General features: G+C 52.3%; 1 protein-coding gene across 1 annotated transcript; it reads right to left on the bottom strand.

Annotated features, from left to right (window-relative positions):
- Positions 1 to 211: 211 nt before the first annotated feature.
- ASPHD2 (aspartate beta-hydroxylase domain containing 2) lies at positions 212 to 5,283 on the bottom strand. The gene is made up of 3 exons (XM_033174762.1): positions 3,932 to 5,283; positions 2,033 to 2,146; positions 212 to 1,292 (listed from the first exon to the last, which is right to left on the bottom strand). The coding sequence occupies exons 1-3, from the start codon at positions 4,734 to 4,736 to the stop codon at positions 1,183 to 1,185; spliced, it is 1,029 nt and encodes a 342-aa protein (XP_033030653.1). The 5' UTR covers positions 4,737 to 5,283; the 3' UTR covers positions 212 to 1,182.
- Between the last annotated feature and the right edge of the window lie 11,640 nt (positions 5,284 to 16,923).

Here is a 16,923-nt window from a genome sequence, read left to right as displayed (position 1 = left end):
CATCCAATCCAACCCCCTGCAATGCAGGAACCCCAGCTGTTAGTTGCCGTCCAACACATCTGGCAAAGGCAGACCAATGGCACAGGCGGGCTGGGGGGGGGGCCCCTGTAAACTCCTTGCCTCCCTCTGAAGGGGCAAACGTGCCCCCAACCCCTTTTTAGAGGTGCTTGAGGCTGCTGCCGTTCCGATCCTCCCACAAACCAACTGCATGTTTCAGCACAACTTCTTTTTATTGGATAGCCTTTGTGGTTTTCACCGTCACAAATGTCCCCAGCCCGTAACACACTGCGCTTTAAGACTCCCTCCAGCCACTCTGATTGGGAGGGGAACATCAAATAAATCTTCCTCTTCTGCCCCCACCCTGCAACTCCCAGATACGTGACAGGCTGCTCAGACTCCCCATGGCAGCTTGGGGGGGGGGGGAGTTTCCAGGAGGCTAACCCACCCCCTCGACCTCTTTAGCTGCCTCTTGTAGGAATGGTGCAGCAAATTCTCAAGGCCAGAACAGAAAGCAGCAGGGGCCAAAAGGAAGGAGAAGGCACGAAGCAAGCTGATGCAAAGTTTGAGAGAAAGGGGGGCTGGGGGTCCCACCCCACTGCTCCATGCTAGGGGGAGGACAGAGTTTGTCCTCCCTACCTCTGCTCTCACCTGCTGCACATAGAGATGTTGGAAGGGGCCTGTTTTCTTGCAGGTGGGGGGAAGAATGGACCCCAGGCCATCCAAGCCCCCATGAAAAGCTACAGCAAGAAGAGCCTCCTTCCCCCCCTCTGAGTTAGACGAATTGGGGGTGCTTTTGTCTTTAAAGATGACAAGGTGACACTGACACGGCTACATTCATCAACAACACCCAGGGTTGTTAGCTTCTAAGGTCAGGACACTGCAAAACACAGTTAGCAACGTTAACACACTACAGTGGCACTGCCCAACCACAGAGTAAAAAGGGGGGCAGGTGGGGAGTGGGATGGAGGACTTTGGGAGCCTCCCCCCCCCAGCAAAGAATCTGAAAGAGAAAACTGCAAGGTGGAAGTTTCCATTACCAAAAACCTGGTGCAAAGGAGCTACACATGGAGTTTGTGTGTGTGTGACCTTCACACAGGCAGGCCAACTGGGGAGGGGGCTCAGGACCACCCCGCATGGCACCCTCTGCCTGCCCTCCAGCCTGCTGCACCCAAGGAAGCTGCATCATCGTCCGGGAGCAAAGATGAAGTCAAGGGCCTGGCGCTCCGCAGCAGCGACATTCGGGTGCCAGAGGTCCACCATGAATACGGCCCGGGGTCCTTCCTCGGGGGCACCTGGAGGAAGAAAAGGAGAGGCAAGCAGTTCAACGGATGAGTTTGGTCGCCAGGTCCCATCTCTCTTACTGCCATACCTTTAGGGCACTACGATGCCACCGTAAACGGTTCTGGCCTCTTGACAACTCTCAGCACCCTTCACAAACTACAGCTCCCAGCCATGACAGTTTAATGAAGTCTAGCAGCAGCCCCGCTAAGGCCGTCTGGAACCACGATGTGTTTTCTGGGTCTTCCAGGACAAAGCCCCTCCCCAGCTCTGGTCAGAGGACTGTTGGGATGCACCCTTTGTGCTCTGCTGAAAAGAGTCCCCAGGATTCTGTGCACCCCATGGTTAATTAGCATGCAAGAGGGAACAGGACCATGCGCTCAGACCTGGTGTTATCTTTATTCTTAAAAAAAAATCAAGCTGCTAGCCCTCGAAGTGGTGGGAAGAAGCCCTCCTCCATATTTCTCCCATGCTCATGCACACGAGTATCTTTTCCAACAACCTGAAATGTCATTTAGACCTGCAGAAGCTGACTTGCAAAGCTCAGAAGCTGCATGGGAAGTACTGAGGCAGCTTTGCAAGGAGTCAGGCAGAGAGGGTTTTCCCTTCTCTGCTCTTGGGAATCACGTAGAGCTAGGGACACACACACACACACACCTGTTTCCAGCAAAGCCCTCCCCTCCCCCATCAGCCCCTTGGGAAAACACCTCAGGGCACTCTCCAGCCTCTGGGTGTGTCAGGGCTTCAGACTTACCACCGTGGAATGCTGTGTGCAGGAAAGAGTCGTCAAAGAGCAGGCAGCGCCCTTCCGCCCAGCACTGGGGCTCCCCTCCCACAACAAGTTCACAATTGCTGGGGGTCTTCAGTCCTGCAGGAAGAAAGAAGATGCATGATGGGCAGAGCCAAGGAGGAACGGCAATAGGAGCAGCCAACCAAACCCCAGCCAGCCAAAACACCTGTGTTTCCTTGTTCCCTGAAAGTGGCTGGATTTTACAATCTTGCCCTCTTACCTTTTGCAGTCCTGGGCTTGCTGCAGAGGGGCTGCTTTGCCAGGTTGGATCCAGAGCCCACCAGGTCCAGTGTACTCTTCCCCCAGGGGCACCGAGGAGACGATCATCTCCCTATGCTATCATTTTTATTAGCCACCTTTTTTCTTCCAAGGAGCTCAAGGTGGCCTATATCCAGCTCATTTAATCCCCAAAACAACCCTGTGAGGAAGGCTAGACTGGCCTAAGGTCACCCAGTGAGTTTCGTGGCTGACTGGGGGTTTCAAACGCTAGTGTCCCACAGGACTAGTCCAGCTCTCCAACCACTACACCGCTCTGCCTCTCTGGCACCTGGGATGGCATCGGGACAGGGAGGCTTTGAATAGCAAAGGCATGGCAACACCCTAGAGCTGTCCTTCACAAACATGTCCAATCCTTTTTTCAAAAAAACTCATGACCCAAATACTCTGCAGTCACCAGACCAGGCTCCCTGCGAGACTGACCCCGCTTTACGCCAGCCCTTCCTGGCTGAACAAGACCAGCCGCTGTGGCACTTTTAATGGGAGGCAGGGAGGCATCCGCCAGGCTTCACTCTCAGATTGGCCGGCTGGCAGCACGCAAGACCCCCTCAGGGGTTGCTATGGCAGCAGCCCAGCCTGGCAGCACGAGTTGCACCCAGCAAACAATGAGAGCTGCGTTTGCTATCTACTTGAAAACAAGGCAGGAAATACACTCAGGTGCAGACTTTTGCATGGAAAAAAGAAAAGGAAAGCACAGAATCCTGACATTGTAGAGATGTAGGAGACCCCAAGGGGCACCTGGTCCAATGAAGGAATCACAACTAAAGACTCCTTGGCAGATGGCCACCCACAACCTCTCTGCCACCATCTTCAGCGCAGGAGACTCTGGCACCTTTGGAGGGAGCCCATTCCCAAGACTACTGTGGATTTTTGGCCCCCTTTGCATTCCAAGCGTCTCCTCATTTCATAATCTACTGTTCTAACTCTTAGGGGGCTGCCCATCAATTGCTTGGGAAACAGGACTTGAAAAGGAAAATCTGCACCCTGAACAATTTGCAGAGGGCCGTTGACATCTGGAGGAAACCCACGTCAGTTTTATAGGACCTATAGAATTTCTCCCTCCTTTAAGGAACAGATCCATGGACCACACCACTCTACAAAATATGGAGTGTGTGTGTGTGTGTGTGTGTGTGTATGTGTGTGTGTGTGTGCGCGCTCTTTGCACCTGTAAGGTGCAGGGCTCACGCACCTCAAGGAAAAATTTCCCCCGGAGACTTCCTTTTCAGGCCTCAACTTCTGCAAAGTCCACAGTAAGGCAGGGATGGGGTAGCTGTGGGACCTCCAGATGCAGACCCCAACTCCCGCCCTCCCTGACCATTGGACAGGCTGGCTGCTGGGAGCTGGAGACCAGCAGCAGATGGAGGGCCACAGGTCAGCCTCACTTTCACGATGCTCCCCAGAGCTGCCAACCAGAATCCTTTGCCACCCAGCAGGTAAGGGGGCTGAGCTGCCCTCCAACCTGCTGTGCTTCCGTCCAGGACGGTGGCTCCGTCTGTGCCCTGAGCCCCTGACTGCTAAGGGCACAGTCAAGAGACGCTCTCCTGAAAGGGAGGAGGCCAGAACTGAAGGTAAACTGAAGGTGCCTACCAAGGTGGCAGCGGATGCGGATGTTGGTTGGTCCGTAGTGCTCCGCGATAACGGCACCCGGGGTCAGGACGGAGATGCAGGCATTCCCAAAAACGTTGTTGCCAATGCAGGTGCGCAGGCTGCCCAGCAGGCGATAGGTCCGGGGGCACTTGCGGCAGTTCCGGGGCACACAGGTGCCCTGGTTGACCAGGTAGAAGGTCAGCCACTCGCCACTGGGCGTGCTGTTGGCCTTCCAGCCCTGGGGCAAGCTGCAGTTGGAGAAGGCCTTGTACAGGGCCTCAAACTCGCAGGCAATGGTCTGGAAGTTGCGCTCCAGCAGCTCCACGTCGTGCTTCTGGGCATCGCGGGGGAAGTAGGGCGTGGTGGGCAGGTCGGGCAGGAAGAAGACCTCTGGCTTCTGGATGGAGGGGCGGCTGCTGAGGTAGCGGCCCTGCTCGCGGATGCCCTTGCGGATGCGGCCCATCCCAGACCATGAGTAGCGCTTGGCATACTCCTGCAGGTTGTGGTAGAGTTTTTGGTTCAGGCCGTTGTGGGCGCAGCGTACGCACTCCGGGGAGTGGCAGTGGGTGTAGCCGTTCTGTAGGCCGTTGGTGTCCACCCCCTGCAGGAGAGAGTTCCCCAGGGTGTATGTCCGGGGCTGCTCCCGCCCAATGTGGTAGCAGTACCACACAAACATGGCCAGCAGGAAGGCCACGGTGCCCAGGGCGGTGGTGTCGCAGTCCCGCACAGACTGGATCCCACTGGCGATCAAGTCCCTCAGCCGGTCCAGAGACCCACTCCATCCCGTCAGCCATTCCAGAGACATCTTGGGACTGCGGAATGGGCACCGGGTTCTAGCGCATGCAAGAGAGAGTCAGTTCTCAAGGTCCCCACAGGCACCCACACCACGCAGGCTGACGGGGGCAAGTGAGGAGAGGCCAGCCATGGGCAAGCAGCGCCAGGGGGTCCCGGAGGGGGAAAGGCTGCATCTGTGGCGGCTCGCCAGCTCCTGCATCAGGGCTGTAGATCTGGGAAAGATTCAGGGGCAGCCATCCTGAAAGGCAGGTTCCCAGGATTCAAGAAGCCAGAGGCACAGTGGAGAAGCTGCTCAGCTCAGGCGCTGCCTTTCCACAGGTGCCCCCACATTGCTTCTGGGCCAATGAGCGCCATGGAGCCCCATGAGATCCGGGATCTGTGGAGCAACTTCACTCCAGCAATGCCACCGTCACCCGCATCAGTCCTCTGCTCTCTGGGGTCTCCTTCATTTGTTGCCCAGGTTAAACAGATGCGCAAGGGGCACATGCTCCCTCCACAAGCACCCAGTCCAGGTCCCAGTGTCTGTTCCCATTGAAGGATCTGAAAGAAAACAGGAAGGAGCCTTGAGAAAACAGGTCCCTATTGCATCTGAGCCCCGTTGCCTGTCCAGCCTGCTTTCCACTTGTGTGTGGAAGTTGTAGAGGAGGACTCCCAAAAGCAGGGAGGACGGCTGTCTGGGGCTCTGCAGACCCTGTGAGGCTCCAACTTCCAGCAGCTGGCATGGCCAGTGACTCTGGGGAAAGGCGGCAGTTGGAGTGCAGCAAAGTCTGGGTGGCCCCTGGAGGCTTCCCACCTTGGCCCTTGTGCAGAATTGTGCCCCTGCTTCTCTCTCAAGTGGGATGCAGGCCAACTGCACTGCATGGACACACCTTTCTTCTGTTCTGCCATCACCTTCTGGCACACAGAGCAAAGCTGAGATGAGCTCCCATGTGGCTCCAGAAGCAGCAATACCCCTCTTCCCCATCACTCTGTTAAAATAACAACAACCCACCCCCACATCTCCCATGTCATTTTGCCACCAGGGTTGGGCTACTGCTGATTTAATTTTTTTTTTTACTGCATCCCACCTTTCTCTCCATGGAGCTCCAGGTGGTGCACAGGGTTCTACTCCTCCTCCTCTAATTCCTCACAACAACCCTGTGGGCTAGGCTAGGGTGAGAGAGACTGTGAGCGGCTCAAGTGAGCTTCATGGCCAAGTGGGGATTTGAACACTGGTCTCCCAGGCCCTAGCCTGACACTCTAACCACTAGACCACGATGGCTCTCTAGGTGAGCAGAGTGCTCTAGCTGCACTGCTCCCAATCACTGGATGCCTCAAGCTGGTCCAGGAGGTGGGGGGGCGGCGGCGGCGGGACAGACCTGCAGGGTAGCTTCCCTCCCTCCCTCCCTCCCTCCCTCCCTCCCAGCCACCCCCTGTGCAGCTCCCAGAGATGGTTCTGGAGTCCAGCAGCCCTGTTGCCTTCACTTGCTTGCCCTGTGCTCCATCTCTCTAGATTTGAATCAGCAGCGCCAGACTCAGCCCTCCCACCCTCTCAGCAGGGGCAGGAGGCACCTTCTCCACTCCCCAGCCCCACCCCCCGCTTCCCACGCATGCACATGTCAATCACCCTTGACAATGTGTCCCACCCACTCACCACAAACGTGGCAATTGGCACCTGAGTCACCCGCCTGCCAGCTGGCAGGTAGTACCCCTTCTGGAGCACTGCTGCAAACAGCATCACCTCCAAGAGTGGTTCCATCTATTCTGCTCTAAAAGGAAGGCCTGCTCCCCTGCTGGAACTACCTTGCTGGGTCAGACCGAGGACCCAGGTGCCAGGGAAATGTCAGCAGAAGGTGGCTGCCTTGCGCAGCAGAGCTTTGCTTACCCAAAGCCAGACTCCCCTCAAAGAGCATTCAGGCTCAGCGCCCACCGGATTCACAAGACTTCTGCTTACCTGGGATGGCAGAAAGATTGCCTAGTGTTCTGTGCTGCAAAGAAGCAGAGGCAGACTTTAGGAGAGAACTTCTCAATTCCAAACCAGCCGGGACCAGAGGCAATGTCCAGTGGTCCCTTAGTACTTGGGCCAAGCGACCTAATTCCCCAGAAAGGGGGATGGGCCAGGACTCCCCCCCCCCAACCCAGGACACTGTCCTGAGCAGAGAGCACTTGTTCTGCTGATACCCTTCCACTGCTCCATTTAAACAGGGGGTTTGGGGAGCAGCCTCAATGAGAGCAAAACGCAGGACACGAGAGCCCACCACCCCAGCATTTCTTCAACTCAAGCCCCAAGCGATGGTCCTCAGACTTGGGAGACCCCCAAAGGCTACTTGCCTGACCGTGTTCTGGATGCCCAGGCTCCAGGCACTTGGTGAAGTTCCAGAATGAGCCCCAGAGCACCCCAAGGAAGTAAGGCAACTCACCCAATCCAACCAAACAGGCAATAAAAAGCTTCCTCGTTGTTGGGAGACACCTGCACCCCATTACTTTGCTCCCCTGCCCCCTAAATTTAATTAACTTGGTCTCCATCTCCATGCTACAACAAACCCTGATGCCCCAAAGGAAAGTGAGCCAGAGCTGGGCTCACCTTCTGCTCAGGCTGAGATTGCTGCAGCCTCCGGAGTGTAGGGTCCTCTGGCAAGACCCAGAGCCCTTTCTTTCCTGCCTCTGACTGGCCCACCTTGGAGCCCAGGCCTGGTACTGGTGCTGAAAGGCTCTGGGGGCCGTGGACACCAACCAGGGGCCAGCGCTGCCACATGGCAAATGGAAGTGGATTGGTGGGCGGGCAGCAAATACTGTGACACAGCAGCAAAGCAGTTTATGAGGGCATTTCACATGCAGGAAGCAAACGCCGCCTGGATTTCCTGCCTCCAATCTGGACGTGCCCAGGACCTGCTCAGGCTGCTTTCAGCTTGTTTGCATGAACAGCCCTGTCAGTTTGGAATTGAGGGCAACAGGAAAGCATGGGGAGAGGAGAGGATCCATTTCCAAACTGCACTTGTACTGCACATTCCAAAGCGGCAAGTGGAGAAACTCCTAGGCAGGAAAAGATGTTATGTAAGGACGGAGGTGCAGAAGCAGCAGGAAAAGTGTCACGCACAGAAGGGGTGTGTGTGTGTGTGTGTGTGTGTGTGCCAACACTGTACTGAAGCAAGAATATTGGGGTGGGGGGAGAGCCCTCCCCTGCTCTCAAGGAATCTCTTGGCAGGCAAGGAGGGAAACCTCCCAAGATGATAAGCTGGGGTGAAGCAGATGGAGATGCACTGGAGAGCAGCCAAGCCAAAGCAATTGCCCAAGGATCCCAGTCAGGGGGCCTGGGCTGCCTGGAGCACTTGGGGGCAGAGGATGGGGTGCCTGGAGGTCCTCCTCCCCACTTCTCCTGTCCTGTGGAGCCTTGGAATGCCAGGAAGTCACTATGCAGCGGGTACTCCTGAGCATGAGCAGAGGAGTTTAAGAGGAGCAACTCAAAGCACCTCCCCCGCTGCCCCGCCATCAGCTCCTGTCCATATTCTCTAGAAGTCCGGTTCAGTTGCAACGGCTGATCAGCCCAGAACACGTTTAAAGAGGGCCTCCAGAGCATGTGCGGAGTACTTTCCTGCCCTGCCGTGTAATCAGAGTCCTGAAGGAGAGGGGCTCAGGAGGGGCTCGGCTGTGAGTCGCTGGCCCGCTCAGGCTGGCCTGCCCTTCTTCACGGCCGCGTGGCCCCTCGTACGGCCAAGCCGAGCATCCCCGCAGCCTCCCCGGGGCACCAGGCGTGAAAGCTCCTGAGGGCCCCAATGGCTCGGCACGGGAGTCCTCCCCCCCACTTGGCCCCGGGGGGCTCTGGCTCGCAACGCTACAGGGTCGGTCGCTTGCCTGCCCCGACGCCGGCGCCTCCCGAGGCCCAAACAGCCCAAGATCGAGCGAAAGGGACCGCCTTCGAGCATGTGCAGAGCGCCGCCTTCGCGTCCCCAGGCGGGCGGGATCGGGGCCACGCGCTCTTCGCGGAGGCAGGCGACGCTCTTGCTGGCCGCGCCCGCCGCCCATACCAGAGCGCTCGGCTCTGGCGCGGCCGAGGGGGGCCACGGAGGGAGACGCGCCTGCTCTCCGGCGCCCACCTGCCCAGCGGCCCACCTACCTGCTGCTGCTGCTGCCGCTGCCTCTGCTGCCGCCCGCGCTTCCCGCTGACGCTGCCAGCCGCCCTTGGCGCTCCATGCGCGGCTCGGCTCTCCGGCGGCGGCGGCGGCTCGGCAGCGCGGACCACAACTCCCAGCAGCCCGACGTAGGCGCCGCGCGGGAGGGGCCGCCGAGCCAGCGCCCGCCCCAGCGGGAGGACCGCGCCGCTCTCCGCCCGCCGCCGTGCGCCGTGCGGGCGAGCCAGCCTCTGGGCGCGTGCAGAGGGCCGCCTGCTGCGGGCGGAGAGCGGCGCGGCTAAAAGGATCATCTTCACCATAATGTCATACTACTTTTATGATTTGTACGCCAGCCATCTGTATGGCTTGCCTCAGCCACTCTGCGAGGCTTCCAGCATCTACAAAAAGAGAATCACAAGTTAAAAGCTTCCCGCTACCGGGCTGCCTTCTTCAGGCGCGGGGAGGGCATTGCACAGGGCGGGGCCATCACGGAGAAGGCCCTGTGCCTGGTTCCCTGCAGCCTCATTCCTCCCAGGACAGAGCCACCATAAGACCCTCGAGGTGGACCTTAGTGTCCAGCCTGGATGAGCGGGTCATAGGAGCTTTGAATAATTGCGTACAATCAAGTCACACTCCGGACTAATCACAGAAGTCAGTGGGCTCTGAATAGGTCCTGGGGGTCGCAGGCCTACTGTTTGACAGTGGAATGGACTCTCTCAGAAGGTGATTGACTCTTCCTTATGGGAAATTTTAAAGCAGATGTTGTATAGCCACCTTTCATGGATTCTTCCAGTGTGGTTTCTGCATTGCTTGGGGTTGGAGCAGATGACCTTCCAACTCTACAATTCTCAGGTAAAGCGAACAAACGTTTCCAGGAGAGCAGGCTGAACTCCATCCCCACTGGCACGAGCCACCTTTGGACTCTTAAGTCTCTACAAAGTATGAAGATGGAGTTACTCTTTCATGGGATGCTCTGAGCTGCTTCCAAGGTACAGTAGCTGCCAACTTCAGGTAGCCTCTGCCAGCGGGGCTTCTGGCACGCTTGCCCTGTAATGGGGAACCCCATTGTAAGCCTGGCTCCTCCTCCTGCATGTTTCCAGGGCTGCCTACCTGTAACTGCTCTTCTGGGGTCAGCCAGCTTGGCATCCCAAAGGCTTTTAGCTCCAGTCTGGTGAGTAATGAGTTAAGCCTCTAGGAGATTAAACTTCCTGCTGCTTTTGTTGTATCTGCAGCCAAAGTGGGTCAGGCAGCTGAAATGCAGCAGGAGTAAGATCCTTTTTGGCTACTGTTGGCTCTGCTGTAGTTGTGAGCTCTCCTCCTTGCAAGTTGAGGTCAGGCCTCCCCAAAGATACCTGATTGTGAGATCAGCTCTGCCCCCATCTCCCTTTCCTAATATTTATTAAAAGGACTTTGGCTTTGAGCTGCTACCTGCCTCCCTTGGAAAGGACTTACATGCCTTGTTAAATGCTGCTTAATGTCATATGCAAGAGGTACTGGGGGAAAGTATGGTGGTGTAGTGGTTACAGTGTTGGACTAGGACCCAGGAGACCAGGGTTCAAATCCCCAGTCGGCCATGAACCTTGGGTGCCAGTCACCGCCTCTCTCAGTGCCTACCACACAGGGTTGTTGTGGGGAGAGGAAGAACCGTGTTTGCCACCTTGAGCTCTTCGGAGAAGAAGGTGGGATAGAAATCCAATAAATGATGGCATGAATGAACAGAAGCTGCAATATGTAATATCAAACACTGGATGTTATGGATTAAGTATAAGATTTTAATAGATGCAAAAAATAGAGGGGGATTCTCCCTGCCAGATTTGAGAATTTATTATGAGGCAGCAGCTTTCTGCTGGTTGAAAGATTGGTTTTTGTTAGAAAATGCTGATGTATTAGATTTAGAAGGACACGATAATGTTTTTGGTTGGCATGCTTATTTATGGTACGACAAATGCAAAGTACACAGTGGTTTCAAGAAACATATAATTAGAAACTCTCTGTATAAAATTTGGATGAAATATAAGGTCTTTATAGAAAACAAAACACCCAGATGGTTATCACCTTTGGAAGCTAAAGCACATAAATGTAAAAACTTGGATTGACAATGGCCGAAATATAAAGACATTTTGATACAAGAAGGACAGAGTTTCAAATTAAAAAGTTATGAACAATTGAAAGACCAAGTTACAAACTGGTTACAATACCATCAGATTAATGAAATATTTAAAGAAGACAAGAAAGTTGGTTTTCAGATAGAAAAATCCAAATTGGAGACAGAACTATTAGAACCAAAAATTAAAAATCTTTCCAGAATGTACAATTTGATACTGGGGTGGCATACACAAGATGAGTTGGTGAAATCGGCAATGATTGAATGGGCAAAAGACCTAGGGCACAACATCATGATGGAGGATTGGGAGAGACTGTGGAATCAAAATATCAAATTCACAGCATGCAGTTTACTAAGAGAAAATACTATGAAGATGATTTACAGGTGGTATTTGACCCCTGTTAAACTGGCTAAAATGCATCGTGGTTTAAGTAATAAGTGCTGGAGATGTAAACAATCCGACGGAACATTTTTTCACATGTGGTGGGGGTGCCCGAAGGTGAAGGACTTTTGGGAAAAAGTCTATAATGAGTTGAAAAAAATTCTCAGATACACCTTTAAGAAAAAACCGGAAGCCTTTTTATTAGGTATTCTAGGTAAAGACATTTTGAAATGTGATAGAAACTTAGTATTATATGCCACAACAGCAGCAAGAGTTGTACTGTAATAGCAAAGAACTGGAAATTGGAAGAGCTACCTACTATTGAACAATGGCAGATGAAGATGCTGGAATATATGGAGCCGGCGGAAATGACCGGGAGAATCCGTAACCAGAGAGACGACGTGGTGGAGAAAGAATGGGAAAAATTTAAATTGTATTTAAAAAAGCATTGTAATATTTAAAAGTTTATTTTTATTGGTAAAAGAAGGATAAGCTGTCAAGGTATAGGTTGAAGTAAATAATAAGAATTTTAGGAAATTATAAATTTTACAAATAGATTTTGAATATATGTTAGTGGTTAATAGCTAATAGTTAACAGTTAATAGTTATGAATTTAAATAGTTTTTAATTTTAAGATTGTTAGCATTTACAAACGTGGGAGAAATTAAAATTGGAAGTTACGTGTAATATTCTCAAGGGAAGCAAATAACGGGAAACAGGAGGAAGTCCGCAAAAGATGATAAGAAAATGGAGTTATTTTTAGTATGATGATGTATTTTTTTTTCTTTTTGTGTTTATTTTTTTGATGTTTTTCTTTTTTCTATTGTGTTTAGTTGTTTGTTGTTGTTAGTGTGTATTTGTAGAGGTTTATTTTTCTTTTTCTTTTTTTGAAAATACAATAAATATTATTTGGAAAAAACAAACAAACACTGGATGTTATGAGTCACAGGACCTTGTTCTTTGTGGTAAGACCAGGACCACAAGAACACAGAGTAATAAAGTTTGAGAGACACTCTTGTTGTGAAGGCCTGCTATTTCCTGAGATTCTCAGTTGTAGCAGATAAAACAGTGAGTATTCTGTCATATAACAATTGTTTCTAGGTGCAAGATTCATGGAAGGAAGTGATGGGAATGTGGAATTCCCTTCTGTGCACAAAGAGTTGCTTGGGTTCATTTCCATCTCAGGCCAAACTGTAGCACACTTTTACCTGCTTGTTCTGATTTTGGATCAGATCTCAATAATGTTAGTTGGACAAGGATAGGATGGTTGTTTAACTATGGCAGGGAAATCAGAAATCATAGAACCGTAGAGTTGGAAGGGACCCGGAGGGTAAAGGAGACTGTTCCACTGTCCAGCAGCTCCCTGCACCCCGTAGAGGAAAAAGGTGGCATAGAAATGCAATAAAATGAATAAACTACGAACCCCCAAGGTACTTAGGAGGTCTTAAGCACCGCTAAGAGGCCACTGCAGCTCCTGGGAAATGCACTGGAACTGAGGTCTATGTGAGCCCCAATCGCATATGATCAACAAGAGACCTATGCACTCAGTTGCCCATATTTCCCACATGCAGCAGTTGCCCTTTAATAGGTCTAAAAGGAGGGTTATCTTGTGGCATGATCCAGCTTCCTGGCACTGGAGTGTGGGATCGTTTTAGTGGCGGGGGAAGAGATGTATGTGTGGGAGATCAGGGAGAAGAAATGGCAGCTGGCCTTTAGAGGAGCAGGTCTACCTCCGGGGATTGAGAAATGGGGCTTATGAGGAAGCAACTAGCCATAGGATGTCTGGCACAGCTGTAAAGACGCAGAGGACCCTCTTCTGTGAAGCAAATCAAAAAGTGCTTAGAAACCCCGACTGGCTCAAAGAGCTGCAGCCAGACTGTTGACTGGGGCTGGTTTTAGGGAGCAGATGACTCCCTCGGCTTCCGGTCTGTTTCCAGGCACAATTCAGAGTGCTGGTTATGATTTATAAAGCCCTCAGTCCAGGCCATCTGAAAGACCGTGTTCCAACGCTGCCTGGGCTCTGAGATCTGTGGGGGAGATACGCCACCCTCACGGGCATGCTTGCTTGGTGGGGACAAAGGAGAGGGCCTTCTCAGTGGCAGCAGCAGCTGCCAGGCAGCTTTGGAACCCCCTCCTGAGAGAAGCCGGACTGGCTTCTTCCTTCAGTGCTCCAAGGCTTTTGGAACTGACCGCTTTGAATGAAAGGGCTGGTGCAATGCTGTGGGTTTGTTTTTTTATATAAATATTGATATGGGTTTAACAGATTTTATATGTGTATATAGTTTTAATCATATCAATGTTTAATTGCTTTTTAATTATTGTTCTTTCTATGTTTTTAGCTGTAAGCTTTCTTGAGTCCCATCAGGGAAACAAGTGGGGTACTAACTGACTGACTGAAGCGGGGGACTCCACTTTGTGGGGTTCCTGAGTCAGGAATCCCCCTTTGGTAAGGCTCCACAGGGTTTGTCCTGGGGTTGACATTAAGCTCTGAATTGCCATTGATCACCCAAGCTTTGGTGAGTTGCTGGGTTTCTGGAGCTGGGCTCTTTGCAGGATGCTGTTCTCCCTTAGCAAAGGGTCTGGATCTGGCTTCCCTTGTTAGGCAGGTCATGCATTTGCCTTCTTCCTCCAAGGAGCCTTCCTCCTGCCCTGCCCCAAGAATACTGGAGAAACAGCCTTATCTCCTGCAAGCTCCTATTCAGGCTGCCCCCCCCCCCAAGTGCTGGGCTGAAAGCAAAGGAAGCCTTGGGTAAGGGGGCACTGGGTACGAAAGGGGCTGGGCATTTTATACCTGAGGCCTTATTCTGAGTCAGACCAGCATTTGTCCGTATTGCCTACTACACTGACTGGTAGCAATGGTTCGTTGGGGTTTCTGGCCAAAGTCTCTCTCTCTCCCAGCCCTCCCCGGAGATGCTGCCAAGGATTGGCACCTTCCCCAACTCCAGTCCAGGAGAACTTCCCAGCGGAAGCCCCACTTCAGGACCACAGGGTTGCCATATGTGCCTGGATGTGTTCCTGGGGTCTCCCGTGATGCCACCATCAAATTCACTGGCATTGTTTATTTTGCTGAAACTGTTATAAGAATTCTAAGGTCCCAAATATAAAATAAATGTTCATAAATGTACAAGGCAAACACATACATAAGTATATAAACCACGTGTCTAAAATAGAAGAAGAAGAAGAGTTTGGATTTGATATCCCGCTTTTCACTACCCGAAGGAGTCTCAAAGCGGCTAACATTCTCCTTTCCCTTCCTCCCCCACAACAAACACTCTGTGAGGTGAGTGGGGCTGAGAGACTTCAGAGAAGTGTAACTAGCCCAAGGTCACCCAGCAGCTGCATGTGGAAGAGTGGAGACGCGAACCCGGTTCCCCAGATAACGAGTCTACCGCTCTTAACCACTACACCACACTGGCTCTCTTAAAATAGTACAGGAGAGCAATCCTGACGTCATTTTGACTTCCCCAGTGACCTCAATTATTCCTCTGCAGTAAGGGAGGCAAATGGGGGGAACCTCCCCATTGTCTCTTTGCTTGCAAACCCTGTCTTAAGGGGTTATATGTGTATGGATAGGGTAAGTCTATGACCTGGACTCAGGAACTGAGCATTTACCATCACAAAAGAATGGCCAGGCTGCCCTGGTAGAACAATCAGAGGCCATTATCAGGTATCCTGACAAACAGGATTTCTGCGGGGGGGGGGACACCATCTCTTTCAGTGATGTATGTATGATGTTTTGGGGGATGGTCTTGGGCAATTTCAAAAGTCTATATAAGGGCTTACACACCATTGTTCGAGGTTTTTCTCCTCCCTCCCTGTGTGGGGGAAGTGGGGGGACCCTTTTGCAACAGTTTAATAAAGATCATGCTTACTAGCTGCTTTGCTTCTCAATATTCTCTGGTTGGCCTCTGTTATTTTCTCCTACTGATAGGGAATCTACTTAAGGCCTCTATACAGGCTCTTGGATACCCCATAAGGAAAAATGCTACTATTTGGGAGCTGCCACAGCAAATCACAACACAACCAAGCACAATCAAACAAAACCATCGTCAAAGGAAAATGTTATGTATTAAGTTTAACTGCAGTACTCATTCTGGCCACCGTGGCTGCAGTTCTCACTCAGGTCCCCAACATGCAAATGAAGGATTGAGTGTGCCATTCATGGATTGGGTAGCTAGAGGGAGTTTGTTACTTTTGCAAGTTACTGTTCAGTCTAGGAGACTCAGAGCTGAAATAAAGAGCTGGTTGTTTTAAGAGCTGTGTCTTCATCCGTCTTTCCCGCTACTCAACAGAAAAGAAGAGGCAGCCAAAACCACAGAACGTAAACTGACCAGCATAAACATTTTAAAATGCCTGGTGCCCAGAAGATGCCCCGGAGGAGTCCAGTGGTTACAGCTAAAGGGAGGTCCACTTCCACCTCCTTGCCAGCAGAGCATGGGAGCTTCTACTGAATGCCTGAAGGAGCGGGCAGCTTGGCAGAGCAAGAGATGCTCCTTCTTCAGGCCTCATGCCCTCAGGTGGCTTCTGGAAACAGGGGAGACAAATCCACAGCTGAGAGATCTTTCTGTAGCCAAATGAGAGCCCTCTCCCAACCCAGGTGGCCTCCAGATCTTTTGCACTACAACTCAGCACAGACCCACGGGGGAAGGCTGGGACACGGGGTTCCAGATGTAGGAGACACAGCACTGAACCAGCCACCTGCCTTTGGGCTTTGCTTGCCAGCCCCTCACAGCAGCTTCCAGCGGACTGTGGGCTGTTGAATTCAGGGTATGACCACAGGCCACAGAGAAACAGCCACAGAGAAAATGCTGGGCCCAACATGCAGGGGCAATATGCCTCTGAGCCCCAGATTTCTTGTGGGTCTGGGTAGGGGTGGGACAAACAGCGGGTGATGGCTGCTGCCTTTGGTGTCCGGGGCCTCAGCCTAATTCACTGAGTTCTGAGATGCTTGTCATTAAGAACATGAGAAGCGTTTGGTAAATCAGGCCTAAGGGGGCCCCATCTAGTCCAGCCTGCTGCTCTTACAGTGGCCAACCAGGTGTTCATTGTGGGAAACCTGCAAGCAGGATTTGAGGGCCAGAGCCCTCTGCCCTCCAGCGCTTTCCAGCAACTGGGATTCAGAAGCATCACTGTCTCTGACTGCGCAGGCAGAGCAGGGCCATTGATAGCCTTAGCTAGAATCATAGATTTCCCCAGTCCTCTTTCAAAGCCATCGCAGTTGGTGGACATCACTGCCTCCTCAGCACGTTGCCTGGTTTGACTCTGCGCTGCATGAAGAGGGACTTTTCTTTCCGTGTCCCTAATCTTCCAGCAGTCTGCTTCCTTGGATGCCCACGTCATGGACAGCAGAGGATGTGTGCATGCACTCAAGAGAGCAAGAGAGAGAGATTTCAACCTGCCAGGCACAGCTCCCTATGCTTCTGGGTGGTGGAGGCAGGGAAAGAGAAAGACTGAGAGAGGAAAAATGCAATTTATTTCCTCTTGTCCCTTGGGAGTTAGGAAGAGGATTAAGGGTAATTAGAAAAGGGGCTTGTTCGGGAAGGCCCTTTTCTCTCCCTCTAGCAACATTGAATCCCAGCAAAGAAGCCGCAGAGCCTCCGGATGCCTTTGCCTTCCCCAAGGT

Source organism: Lacerta agilis, chromosome 17, assembly GCF_009819535.1.
Source record: "Lacerta agilis isolate rLacAgi1 chromosome 17, rLacAgi1.pri, whole genome shotgun sequence".
Classification (NCBI taxonomy): Eukaryota; Metazoa; Chordata; class Lepidosauria; order Squamata; family Lacertidae; genus Lacerta; species Lacerta agilis.
Note: the sequence above shows the minus strand (reverse complement) of the source record. Positions and strands in the feature narration are given on the sequence as shown.

Coding starts and splice junctions, on each gene's coding strand:
- ASPHD2 (XM_033174762.1), bottom strand. CDS start 4,736: ATGTCTCTGGAATGGCTGACGGGATGGAGTGGGTCTCTGGACCGGCTG. Junction 2,147..3,931: donor CCGCATCCGCTGCCACCTTG/GTAGGCACCTTC, acceptor TTCTTCCTGCAG/GACTGAAGACCCCCAGCAAT. Junction 1,293..2,032: donor GCACACAGCATTCCACGGTG/GTAAGTCTGAAG, acceptor TTCTTCCTCCAG/GTGCCCCCGAGGAAGGACCC.